The 14689-nt window shown below is 37.1% G+C and overlaps 1 protein-coding gene across 1 annotated transcript in view; it reads right to left on the bottom strand.

Annotated features, from left to right (window-relative positions):
- The window catches only part of LOC149787617 (cytochrome P450 3A24-like), a 122263-nt gene that overhangs the window by 63424 nt on the left and 44150 nt on the right, over positions 1-14689 (bottom strand). The window contains exon 8 of the mRNA XM_089973794.1: positions 8941-9062. Coding sequence (XP_089829920.1) covers positions 8941-9062 — 122 coding nt within the window. The remainder of the gene's footprint in view (positions 1-8940; positions 9063-14689) is intronic.

Below are 14689 nucleotides of genomic sequence, written 5' to 3'. Positions count from 1 at the left end.
TCTGCTTCACTTCGTTGTTTGACTCGGTCCGATTTTCGAATGTTCTCCCAGGCTCTTTTCCATTCTACCGTGTCGTTTTTGTTGGCATAGGTTCGTCCCACCACGATAGCCCTGGCTAAACACATCTGATCTTGAGGGTTGTAAATTTGGACGAGGCTACGCTTAATGCTGCGAAGCTCGTTCACCAATAACATCTTTCTGCGTCCAGTCCCTTGAGGAGGAGAGACGTGGGTCATGTCCAGTGTGGCTTTTCCATCGGTGATGTCAAACTGGTCATTGGATTGTTGTACGTGTTGAATTTTGTCCATGACTTTGGAAGCGGTCAATTCTGCAGGGGTGCTAAACTCAATCCAAACAGGGGATTTCAATCCGTCGTGTTGTATGGAAAGTCTCAAGCGATCGTCTTCTTTGGGCTGACATTGTCGCTTGAGTGCGGTGAGCAAAGAATCCCACACCCCGGTGATGAACCCTTCTGCTTTCTCTAACGGTACTTCAGCCTTGAAATCTTTAAACTTCACCGTGTATTTGTAAGCCGTGGTTCTAAATTTTCTAGAGGAGCGCTTTTCCGTCTCTCGAATGGAATAGTACTTTTCAGGATTGACTAAGGGTGGTGAACTTGATTTAGAGGGTTCGGATTCTGGTTCACTCATGTCCTCTTCAAAATCACTGGCATGAATTTATGCCAAGACTTCAGCCCTGGTACGAGGCGATAGATCACGTTTCTGCCTCTTACTTTCTTCTTCTTTCTTCTCGAATTAATAGGATCGTTTCATCTTAAGTGAAAAACGTCAAATGACTAAAGTTTAAACACCATGGGCTAATTTTGTAGTCATGGCAGACCAGCGTATATAAAAGGGTGTGTGTCTTGTCCTTTCACTATTCATTTCACTCTCTAACCGAGCACAACGATGGAAGAGACTAGCCAAATCGAACGTTTCATCAGAGCTTTGCGAGGGGTCATTAGAAAATTCTCTTCAGACCAGCCGACGGACTACTCTCCTTCCTTTCGAGATAAAAGTGAAGATACTTGCTATATCTGTCAGAAGAAAGGGCATTGGTCTTCAGAGTGTCCAGACCGTCAAAAAAGAAAAAAAGGGGCTAGAAAAGACAAATGTCAAGATACCTGTTATTATTGTCAAGAAAAAGGACATTGGTCTCCAGATTGCCCAAAAAAGAAACAAGAGGAGTCAGAAGAAAAGAGGGATTCTTCAGAAGAAGAGAGGGATTCTTCAGAGGAAGAGAGGGATTCTTCAGAGGAAGAAAGCAGCCAGGTAAAGAAAAATAAACAGGAGAAGAAAAGAAGAAGGAAAGAAAGTGAGGAGGAAGAGGAGGATGAAAAGACTGTGACGGTGAAGAAATTTAAAAAACAGAGAGACTAAACAATGAGACAGAAGGAGTGTAAGAACTTTTTAAAGTGCTCTGTTGTGAATTGTGAATTGGATTGTAACCATTGATAAAAGAATACATTAATTATATAAGGTAAGTGTCTTTGAGTTTTGATTTTAAAATAAGAACGTACACTCACGCACTCATATACACGTACTATAGGGGTAAAATGGGGTTTTTTTGGTTTTTTTTTTTTGAGTTATTGGCAATTGAAAGTTTATCTCTTTTCGAGAGACGTGGGTGGCCCTGAAAAGGGCCTTTGGTTTTTGGTGTAGGGGTGAGTTTAAGCAATCAACTTTAACTGCCTTAAGTCTTTGCCACGGCCAAGGCCTACTTCTGGACTGCGTACTGTTGATGATGATGACTTGGTTGAAATCACTAAGGGTGGTACGGTAGGCTTAGTCACAGGGTTGACGTGTTTAGCTCGGGAAGGTCGTATTCTCTTCGGTCGTGATAAAGAAGTCTGATACATTTGTTTCAGACTTCTTAACTCCGCTAAAATGTCCAACAGTACCATGACCGTTTGATTTTCACCCTCTTGTTTCTTTGCTGCTACTTCTAATTGTTGTTGTTTTTTTCTTACCTCTTCTTCTTGCTGCTGTTGCTGTAGGAGAAAAGCTTCTTCCGCTTCCTTTTGTCGTTGTATAAATTTCTCCAATTCTTCTTTCTGTCTCTGTCTAAAATTCTCCAATTGCGGTAATGAAGGTGACGAAGGTTCCGGAACAAATTCTTGCGATTTAAGAAAATCCACAAAATCCCAATTTACCTCTTCTGAAAGTAAGTCCGGGTTCCCTTGGGCGGTCTCCACTGCTGGTGCACCCCAATGGATCGTTTTCTGAGTTTCCGTCATGTTGAATCACTGTCGCTTAGATTGACTGCAGACAGGCGCTAGCGAATCTATATAGACCACGTGACGTCACAGACTGCTCTCTTCGAATTGGATGCGGGCTGACTGAATTTTGTAACGCGTGTTTGGATTGGTGAACAAACTCAATCCGTTTCAATCCTACCTCTACCTATAAATAAGTGCAGTTCACTGCATTGATTCACCTGTTCTCGGTGCCTCAAGATGTGGACCGATGTGCAATCTTCTATGCTTGTGTCTTCAATGATGTTCCGGACGGACATACCCATGTATGTCCGATCCAAGTGGACAGTTGTCCACAGGACAGACACCAGTCTGTGGATACGTAGGATCTACGTAGAAAAACAAGGATGCCTCAAAGAATCCTGATTTACGGTCCTACAGTGAGACGCACTCTAAGGACAAGAAGAAGACCAATGCGGTGCCCTTTATGTTAATGGATACATTAACATAAACCCAAAGGCCCTTTTCAGGGCCACTCATAGGTCTCGAAAAGAGATTGACTTTCCATTGCCTACCCCTTTTTTTAAATTTTTTTAAAAAAAAATCCCATGTTAAATTCCCCTTGTCCCTAAAGTAGTTTTTTTTTCTCCCATGTTAAATTCCCTTTGTCCCTAAACAAACTCAAACTCTATTCCCCATGTTAAATTCCCCTTGTCCCTAAACAAACCCAAACTCTACTCCCCATGTTAAATTCCCTTGTCCCTATAGTGACCCAGCAATTTTCCCCATGTTAAATTTACATAGTCCCTATAGTGACCCGGGGGGGGGGGGTCTGTAATGCTAATTCCCATTGTCCCTATAATGCCCCCCCCCCCTTCACTACTATCCTAATTCGGTGAACATTTATACTGATGGGTCCAAAACATCAGAGCACCCCCACCCCCAACAGCAGCAGCAGTAGTAATCTCTGAATTTAATATCCAAATAGGAAGCAGACCACCTGACCACTGCTCTATCTATACAACAGAATTCTGGGTCATCTTGGAGGCTCTCAAGTAGATTAAAGAAAACAGTATTAACAAGGCAGTAATAATAAGTGACTCTCTCAGCGTTATTACCTCTATACTCGCAAAAGATACAAAATCAAGAGAAAACGCCCTTAGCCTAACCTACTTAACACTTAATGAACTAAATAACAACCAACAAAAAGTAGATACCATCGCACATCGATATGAAGGGAAATAACTCACTGACCAAATAGTAAACACAAACTAAACGACCAAAAACCTACTAACATTAAGTAGTGTCAGCGAATTAATCAGTATACCGAAAACCAATATTAACAGCAAATGGCAAGAATACTGGAGCCAAAACATCAAATGTCGGAATCTCTTTTCCACACAAAAAGCTACTGACGGAACTAGGAAACCACCTAAAATTAGCAACTCCGATCAAAAGATCATTAATATAATCCTAACCGGGAAAATAAAATGACCAGCAGCTTTGGAAAGCACATATGACCTCAACCTTCAAACATTAATTGCTTCCATTGCCAGATTTCAGAAGACTTAACTCACATATTCAACAACTACCAAAAGCTCAAGAAAGAAAGATCTAAATTCAGAACGGAGCAAACTAAAATTGGAATCCCCTGATACATACCCAGATTCATATCGATTGCAAATCCAAACATAAACACCACATATGTAAACATAATTAACTTCATCCATGAGACAGGACTAACAAACAAAATATAGGCTAAACTAATAACTAATGATAGGGACCTAAATAAACTGATGTCCCTCACCAATAAATAAACAGGAAACAAAATGGGACTCGATGTCTTTGATATGTCTTATGGGACACGAACACTCGCAAAGATATGTCTTATAAAAAAATCTGTGTTGAGAGGGACTTAAATAAATCAAATCTTAAAATACGAATACAAACATTCGCGATACGTAGAATAAAAAAAATTATTATTTAATTATTTTAAACAAAATTAACAGAATAGTGATAAACAGAAATAATACCAAAGGAGAGGGAGATGGGAGGAGGGCTTATGTTTACAACCCAATTAGATGTCTTTGCCACCAATGCGTGGGCTGTAGCCTTAGCTTCATCTCTTATCCCAGATAATGACCACTATCTGTCCTGTACAAAATCCACCCCAACATACTCAATAAAAAGGGGTGGGGGACTCACGTTAATCTAAAATTAAAAAAAAAATTATTAATAACAAAAAATAATAAAAACTATTTATTATTATATGTTTTTTCCATTGCCTCCTTCATTTTCTACCTTCTTTAACCCTTAACAACCTCTAATCTAACAATCTGCATGAAAACTAATATTATAACACTCAAAATTTAAACACACTATAGACTGAAGATGAAAGCTATAATTCTGGCAAGAGCTTTTAATAAACTAAATACCAAACAGACCGAAAATTAGAACTAACAAAGTGGTCCAATACCAAAAACCATCAGGCCCCGCCCCACAAGGTGGCTAACAAACAGTCATTTTTTTTAGGAAAGTAAGACCCGAAATTAGCTCATATAAGGTAATCTAAACACCTGAGACCATCAGGCCCCGCAGCACAAGGCTGCAAACAAAAAATATTCTTATTAAAGATTAAAAAAGGACCCCAAAATTTTATACAACATATAATGTGGTCTGAAGTCTAGGGCCATCAGCACCAGCCATACAAGGTGGCAAACCTAGTCGTATAACAAAGCTGTCATATAAGGTACCCTTATCCATCCTAACAAAAAATCCGAAACATAATCAGCGCAGAGTTTTATTCCAAATTGTACAAGACGACCACATTTAGGCCATATAACCTGGAGTCAAGGAGCACCGACCTGTAAACCGAAATCAACAAACCCACCCTCTCCTCTCTTGCAACAGTCGGACATCAAAACCAGTTGGCGTGCAGTGCACGCTCATTACACTACTGATAATTCAGTAAAATTACAACATAAATATTAGTGTGTGCTGGGTCTACTCCCACTCATATACACTTTACACTGTTCAGTGGATACAGACATGAAACACGACTGTGTGCTGGGTCTATTCCCACTTGTTCCAAGCCCTCCATTCAGGTAGTCAGGGACTTTCAATTAGTCCCACTACCTGACGGCTTTAATTAAAAAGTGCTCATTGAGCACATAAATGCCTTGGTAAAGTGGCTCCACTTCATTCCTTTAGGAGTAATTAAACAGCCTGCTATGCAGGCATAAAACAGCGGTACATGCACTGATGTGCGAAAACCACTATAATTCAAATTAAGTAAATAGTGTGTATTTTGTATATCTGCTAAGTATATCTGAGGTGGATACAATCATACTCATCTAGGTTAATGTGGCTGGAACACATATTCATATTTTATATTTTGTATATCTGCTGAGTATGATCGAGGTGGATCCAGGCATACTCATCCAAGTTCATGTAGACGGAACCATATTCATATTATGTATTTTGTATATCTGCTAAGTATGACAGAGGTGGATTGAGGCATACTCATCTAAGTTCATGTGGCTGGAACACATATTCGTATTGTGTATTTTGTATATCCGCTAAATATGACTGAGGTGGATTCAGGCATACTCATCTAAGTTCATACGACTGGAACACATATTCATATTGTGTATTTTGTATATACGCTAAATATGACTGAGGTTGATTCAGGCATCCTCATCTAAGTTCATGTGGCTGGAACACATATTCGTAGTGTGTATTCTGCATATCTGCTAAGTATGACAGAGGTGGATTCAGGCATACTCATCTAAGTTCATGTGGCTGGAACACATATTCGTATTGTGTATTTTGCATATCTGCTAAGTATGACTGAGGTGGATTCGGGCATATTCATCTAAGTTCATGCAACTGGAACACATATTCATATTGTGTATTTTGTATATATGTTAAGTATGACTGAGGTGGATTCGGGCATATTCATCTAAGTTCATGCAACTGGAACACATATTCATATCGTGTATTTTGTATATATGCTAAGTATGACTGAGGTGGATTCAGGCATACACATCTAAGTTCATGCGACTGGAACACATATTCATGTTGTGTATTTTGTATATATGCTAAGTATGACTGAGGTGGATTCGGGCATATTCATCTAAGTTCATGCAACTGGAACACATATTCATATCGTGTATTTTGTATATATGCTAAGTTTGACTGAGGTGGATTCAGGCATACTCATCTAAGTTCATGCGACTGGAACACATATTCATACTGTGTATTTTGTATATCTGCTAAGTATGACTGTGATGGATGTGGGCATACTTATTTAAGTTCATGCGACTGGAAGACATATTCGTATTGTGTATTTTATATACAGTGTATATGCTAAGTATGACAGAGGTGGATTCAGGCATACTCATCTAAGTTCACATGGACGGAACCATATTCATCTTGCGTATTTTGTATATCTGCTAAGTGTATGTGATGTGCGTATCAAGATAACTGGGCCTTAATGTATAGATAATTGAGCTCTAATGTATGGATGGTTCCATATGAATCCGCAGTATATTCTCAAGTTAACTTGGTCACAAAAATATAATGTGCACAGTAGCAGCATATATGCATGATAATACAGTAAGTACATGGTAATACAGTAAGTGCATGGTAATACAGTAAGTACATGATAATACAGTAAGTACATGATAATACAGTAAGTACGTGGTAATACAGTAAGTACATGGTAATACAGTAAGTGCATGGTAATAAAGTAAGTGCATGGTAATACAATAAGTACATGGTAATACAGTAAGTGCATGGTAATACAGTAAGTACATGGTAATACAGTAAGTGCATGGTAATACAGTAAGTACATGGTAATACAGTAAGTGCATGGTAATACAGTAAGTGCATGGTAATACAGTAAGTACATGGTAATACAGTAAGTGCATGGTAATACAATAAGTACGTGGTAATACAGTAAGTACATGGTAATACAGTAAGTACATGGTAATACAGTAAGTACGTGGTAATACAGTAAGTACATGATAATACAATAAGTACATGGTAATACAGTAAGTACATGGGCAGAGAGACTGAAAAATAAAAAGTATAACAGTTCACGTCTTGAGTTTTTGCATGAAATACATAGGAAGATCAAAATAATCTTTTTGTTAAAAAAACATCAGAAAGAGTGATATTCCTTTTTTTGGGGGGGGGGGGCGTTGTCGGACAGTTCTGCTGCATCAAAACACTAAACAGAGGCAAATGACAATTATTTATTTACTACTCACCCCCAGGTGTTTACAGTATTGATGAGAAAGATTTTATGGTGACCATATTGGCCGTCGATTCGGCATCGCTTCTATTACGGACCGGCAACATTAACTGCAGTGTGTCAGCGAAAACGTCATTTCGATAGGACTCTCCGTTCAAGAGATATAGCAAATAACAAAATTTTCCAGATGAGCAGGGTAGCGACCATGTTGGAGGTAAGATTAGCACTATTTTCATACAATATACTATTGAATCCTTTTGAAAATTATTTCAGCAAAGACTTCTCAACAGAACTAAGAGATATAGTGAAAAGGGTATTGTTTTTTTCCCTCCTAGTACTTCGGAAGGAATATCAATAATAACAAACAATCCCGAACAGATGAAGGACGTTGAACGCCCATTGCAGGGCATATGTATGATATAGTTACAAGTGAAACAAGATGGACAAGTCCATAAAGTAAAATGTGACATACGAAAGGTAGTGTCACCAGAACCATCATCCTGCAATTGTGATTTATACTTTTTACCTAATGGGGGTCACATCTACCTACCATTAGTGCATAAATATCAATGATATGGTTTTGAGATCCCTCCCCTAGCTCAGGTTAGTCTAGAAGTCATTATGTAACTCATTAGCTAGGTACTTTAGCAAAAGCTTTCCATCCGACTGCTTTGAAAACCTAATGGTTGTTGATGGGGAGAGGAATACGAGGTTAACATTAGCGGAACCCCAGATGCTGTGAAAGTCAAAATATTGCCGGGGAAACCACGAAAAATAAACCTTGTGAAGACACGCTAAAAAAACATACAAAGTTTGTTCATGACGGACTTAGTAGTTTTGCAGGAAACATACAAATTACGCTTCATCTGGTTTGCTATGGATCTCACACGGTTACTAGAAAAGTGACTCAAACTATATCACTAGAAATATTTCTACAGATACTGGTTGAAACTTGATCAGTAATTTCAGAGGAGATGTCACAATTACATTTACATCCGTTTATTATATGAGCAGCATGGTTACCAGGCAAGTCACAAAACATAACCTTGGTAGAAAATGTCAAACAATTTCTATATAGTTTGGTCGACAGACATTTGCTCAGTAGTTTTGGAGACGATGTCAAAAACTCATTTTCCTCCGGTTGATACTGAAGACACACGACTGCCAGGGAAGGCACCAAAGAGCAAAGCGTTGAAAATGGTATATGTAAAACCACTCCCACAAGGCCTGATCAGCTTGACCCTGACGTTTTGAAAGAGATTTCAAAATATATGTTCCCTCTGGTTGATGTTGAAGCCAAATGGTTTCTAGGGTACCCATCAAAACACAACACGACGCCCGACGCAGAATCCATGGCGTGCGAATGACGCATTGCAATACCATAAAGTCACGTGCTCCTTTTTTACAGGTGAGCTGTCATAAATAAAAATCCAAATATTTCGCGACAAAGTCAAGGATGTTTTATTCAAATTAGTACTATTTTGCCTACCCCCGATTGCGCTTCTCGCCTATCTGCCATTGCTTGCCTTGTTGCTTGTATGAAAAAGTCGATTGCTTCTTTATTCAATAAGGGAATCTCTCTGAAAAACGCCTGCAGCTCAGGAAACATGGCTGAAAGTAGAATGAATTTTGGCTGCCGATGTATAATATTCATGCAATCCCCTTTTTATAGTGTCGCAGTGTTAAAATGTCTCACTAAACTTAGGTGCATTGGGAACGCACCTTTATGAATAGTTTCAAGTAAGCCATAATAGGTGATTTCACTTAGTGGGATATCATTATGAATATTTTCACAGAGAGAGAGAGAGAGAGAGAGAGAGAGAGATAATGATGATGATATTCTTTTATTCCTCCATTTTCTGAAGATTTAAAGACAAAAAAGAAATGCATTTTTATACATAGAATCACAAAAATAGTGGATTCGTTACTTTTTAAATTATTTCCAATAGCAAACGAATAAATAAATTAAAATCATTACTAAACTAGATAGAGATATATATACGATAGAACATTTGAAAATGTATCCTCACAACAAAAATAGTTAGTTTCTTAATCGCTTTGCAATCCAGTACAAGTATTTCTTTCCTTATATTCTAAGTGAGTTCTCTATTGAATCGAATATATAATATCCTTTATCTTAATGAAATACTTGGTAGATAGTCTGATCATATTTATCCATGCCTCAAATTCTAAACGTTCTGATATATCATTTAAACCACCAAGTAGTATAATCAGTATAACATTATCGATCTGATCACAGAAATCACGGTAAATCACTGGAGCATATACGAAAATAGACTTTCCATCAAGTGGTTTCTGTCGTCTGAGGTTAAGGCACAATTCATCGAAATGTGCAAAATACGGTCATGACTCATTTTGCCACATAGGGGACACAGTCCAGGTCTTGCCTGCATTCCTCCAATACGAATTAATGTCCCATATTCCATTTTCCTGCTTGAGTCAGTGTAAGCTATTTTCCATAGATGATGCATTTTTAGTCCTGGATTAATTTTTAAAAATCTACCGAATCCCTCTGATGGATTTCTGATACTCATTTCATGTTTTCTTTCCTCAAATATCTGTATTCTTGTCCCAATTAAGTTTTTCCATGTTATTTTGTTTGGAAATTTTCCAGTGAAAATAAAGTCGTTGAGATAGTCTTCTAAATCATACTTTTTGAGTACAGTATTTATATCATATATAAAAGAGTTATAGTTATGTTGGGGGTCAAAAATCAAATTTCCAACAGCCCAGAGGAAAACCTTTTTAGCAGTTAAGTTTGCTGATGTTCTACACATACGACCAAGGAATACGAGTTTTTGCTTATCTATGCAAACTTCCATTGATATCATCCCCAAGCATGATGTCGTAGATCCAATAGGCGATCTTTGAGGGAAACCTTGTACTCTCCGGGCGAAATATCGTTGTATTTTCTCCATTGATTCAATGCCCTGATATGACATATTAAACCAGAGTTCTGAGCCATACAAAGCAGACGGCAATATAACTCTTTCCCAGACTTTCACAGAAACTATAGGTTTCATCCCATTTGCATTTAATCCAATTGAGTATAGTGAGTTTGTTACACGTTTAGCTTTATCGTAGGAATGGACTATACGATCATTAGTTTTCATTGATTGTGCAAAGGTAACTCCTGCATATTTCACTTTTTTGCTCTAGGAATATTCTGTGATCCCAGAGTAATTCCGTTTGATGAGTACACTTCATTTTTTTTTTTACTAAATATCATCCAATTACTCTTGTTAGAGTTACATTTCAATTTCCACTTCTGTGCATACTGATAAGCTGTATTCACGAGTACTTGCAATCCATTCAGCGTAGAGCTTAGTAGAGTAGTGTCGTCTGCCAAAAGCATGCCAGGTATGTTCATCTGATTCACTGTTATCCCGCAATTAGTCATTACTAGTTCATTCAATAGGTCATTTATGTACACGAGAAATAAAAAAGCCGACATTACACGCCCTTGACCAACGCCTCTCCGTAATGGAAATGTGTTCGATATACATCCTCTAGACGCTACACAGGCACTTGACTGTGTGTAGGAATGGGCGATTATTCTCCATATTTTTGCATTAATTCCTAATATTTTTAGTTTTTTTAGTAGTCCACAATGCCACAGTCTATCGAATGCCTTTTCGTTATCCAGAAAAACAGCATATACATTAGAGTTATGATTATTAAAGTACATCAAACATTCTTGAAGAGTAAATGCAGCGGAGATAGCTCCAGCCTCCTTACGAAATCCAAATTGATAAGGATGTGGAAAGCTTATTTTGTCTAAATATTTTTGAATTCTGGTCATCAATATTTTTTCAAACAATTTTCCCAGACAAGATGTCAATGTTATACCATGATAATTCACCGGATCCTTTTTATCTTTACCATTTTGTTTGTATCGGTATAATCACCCCACATCTATATACATTAGGTAAATACTCATACTGGATCATGTAATTAAAAAGGGCAGTTAAATGTCTGATTAAATATTTTCCACCATACTTTAAGTGCTCATTCGATACGCAATCAATGCCTGGTGATTTTTTGTTTTTAGAGACTTGATATGCTGCAACACTTCTTCCGCTGTAATATTTTTATATTTTATGTTATCAGTCTCTTTCTTCGTATATATTCTTCATTTTGACACAATCATTATGTTCCTCATCTGTTGTACTACTTAATTCAGGAAAATATAGTTTCCATAGATTGACACATTCATCCAAAGTATTAGATTCTACTCCTCGAAATGCAATATTACCAATGTCCGATTTATCTTTTCCATTTTCCCGTATGACTGCATAGAATTCGTCTATTCCCATTTCTGCACTCTTTTCTATCTCTTCAAATATGCACTCTTTATATACCTTTTTCTCTAGCCTATGTTTCTTTATAAACTTTCTTTTCACGTCCTTGTATCTTCTTTTGATGTTACACTCTGTGCTTCTATTTTTTCCTGCTTTGATCCATTCTCCGCGCGCTTTTCTCATATTCTGATGTAATTTTTCAAGCCCACTTTTCTTCCAATATGGTTTCAAGTGCGATTTGAATTCGGACTTTGGAATATATCGGTCTGATGCAGTTATTGCACTCTTAGTTATCAATTCATTATATTTCTCTATATCTTCTACCTTTTTACACTCATAGGTGAAATTCAAGAATGCACTAACATCAGATTTATACATGTTCATTTCTGATGGATTTGCCAAGTTCCATTTCATTCTTGGAGATACACATGTCTTTTTATTTTCCTTCAATATATCTTTTGCAAGTGATGCTGTAATAGGTAGGTGATCCGATATTGAGAAATCAATTTTGTCATTTACTATGTGTATTTTTACAGCACCTCTAATTATTTCAGGTATTAATATATAATCAAGTGTGGACGTTCGTGACATGTCTTTTGATCTATACGTGATGTAATGTTCATGTGGTTTTATCACCAGCGTAGCAACTATGTTTCTCTGTTCTATTCTTTTTTTGAGAGCAAGATCTCTTCTTGATGGATTTTTACACACAAGATCTGCATTCATGTCGCCTATAATTATTCATATATTTTCAGCAGGATACCTATCATACACATCAAAAACAGTTTCACAAAATTTGTTATATGCATCATCAGTTCTAGTTGTCGAGGGAAAGTAGGTTGCAATCAAAATTAAGGGTTCCAAGTCTCTCACTAAGATTTTCACCGCCATAATGTTTGGGAACTCATTTTGTAAGGTGCTTACTTTGCATAGTGATGATCTATAAAATACGGCAACCCCGCCACTACCTCTATAGCACTGTTGTATCTCTTCAGTAGGTAGCGCAACTACTTTGAAATCATCATGTAATTTATCTAAATACGTTAGATTCTTTGTACAAAGCCAATATTCAGTGATAACAAATATATCTGTGCCTGGTAACAATTCAATTAGTTTCTGCGTGCTAGACATTATACCACGTACATTCCATGTTGAAATAATGAGCATAATTATAATTAAGAAGCAATTACTAGTCATATGGCTATGCTCATTAGGAATATATTTTGTAATTCTCATGCGTTTCATCAAGTGAGTAGCCTTCTCTCCATTTTCTGCTTGTTATCCATTCCCTACATTTTATTCCAGAACTCCAAAATGATTCATTATTCATCATCAGTTCAAAATCTTTATCCAGTACATTTAGTCGAAATGTATATATATTTGATCCATCCCAATGGGGTCGTTCCTTTATGAGGCGGACGAATGTTACTGTCACACCTTCCTCCTTGCACTGAGTTGCGATAGCTGTCCTTACTACATCTATATTTTTTCTCGATTTGACATTTGATAGCAGAATGGGTCTTATTTGTTTCTTACAACTGGTTCAAACACATCGGATTCTATATTCCTTTGATTTGGTCTGGTAATAATTGTCTCAATATGTCTATACGATGTATCTTTCTTTTTTTGTCTCTCCTCGTCATTTGGAAGCATTCTTTGATCATTTGGTGATTTGTTGTGCCCTATTTGATCTTTATTTATGTTTTCATTTATATTTATGTTAGCTCCATCTTCATATCTTAATTTCTTTTGCTGATTGTGGGCTGATGTACTTGCATTGTTAGATGTTACTTCTGTGCGCTGATTATGACTCACATTTTCCGTTATGTTAGTCCGATCATTCCGTGAAAGTGGCGGGAAATCTTTCAATGTAAACATAGCGGGACCATTTCCAGGCAAATTTGCTGGAAGAGCTCTAGCAGGCTCTTTGTGTATTTCTTTTTGTCCATGTACTACATTTTCTTGGTCAATAGATGGAGAGATAACATGTCTACTCTCCTTGTATGCTGATAGTTCATGATTTCCATGATTTTCTTTCATTTGCAAGTCTATATTTCTACCACTTCCTTTGTTAGACTGATTGTATAAAAGTTTGTATCTTGTACAAATTGTGTCTTTCCCTCAATACAATTAATCTTCTTCATGATCACATCTAGATGTTGATGTTCATGAGAAGATAATTCTTTAATCTCATTTTCCCGGGTTGCCATTGATGACATCTGGAAATACATTCCTCTATTATCATTGATTAGTTTTTCTTCCTTTAATTTCAGTTGTTCTATATGAGAGTTCGCCTCTTCGAGTTTCTTCGTAGTTTCCACTAAGTCTGATTTTAAGTTTAGGATCTCATTTTCTGTCTGTGTGATAATATCACCTAACTGGTTTTCCAGTCTGGAGAATTTTTCTTCAAACTTATCATTCATTATCGCTATCTGCGCAAATATTGTGCTCATTCTATCAGCATCTTCATGAGTTCTTTGTAAGGCGTTATCATTGACCGGAGCTTTCGGACTTTGTGATATACAATCAATGCGAATGGAGTTTAAACGCTGGGATGATCTTGTTTCATAATTATGTTTCAATGCCCATTTAGATATACATGCTTTCATGTCACTGTAATTATTTTCTCCTTCAATGAAATGGAATATAATATAAATATATTCCGATAACTTATCCTCCACAGGAGCACTATTTGTTCGAGGTAAACGTTCTACTAATCGACCATCAGGACAATCAGATCTCTTCCTTTTTGCTAGATCAAAGACAGCTTGCCTAGAATCCCTGAGACCTTTGACATCAAGTGTTGATTTCAATCTTTTTTTGAAGGCACTTCTATTAAGAGTTCCAAATTTGGTTTTGATTTGCATGTATATGCCTTCATTAATTTCGTCTACATCTGAATCTTGTTCTGCTTGC

The sequence above is a fragment of the Sinohyriopsis cumingii genome, chromosome 11 (genome assembly GCF_028554795.1).
Source record: "Sinohyriopsis cumingii isolate HCF-2022 chromosome 11, ASM2855479v2, whole genome shotgun sequence".
NCBI lineage: Eukaryota > Metazoa > Mollusca > Bivalvia > Unionida > Unionidae > Sinohyriopsis > Sinohyriopsis cumingii.
This window is presented reverse-complemented; position numbering and strand designations above follow the sequence as displayed.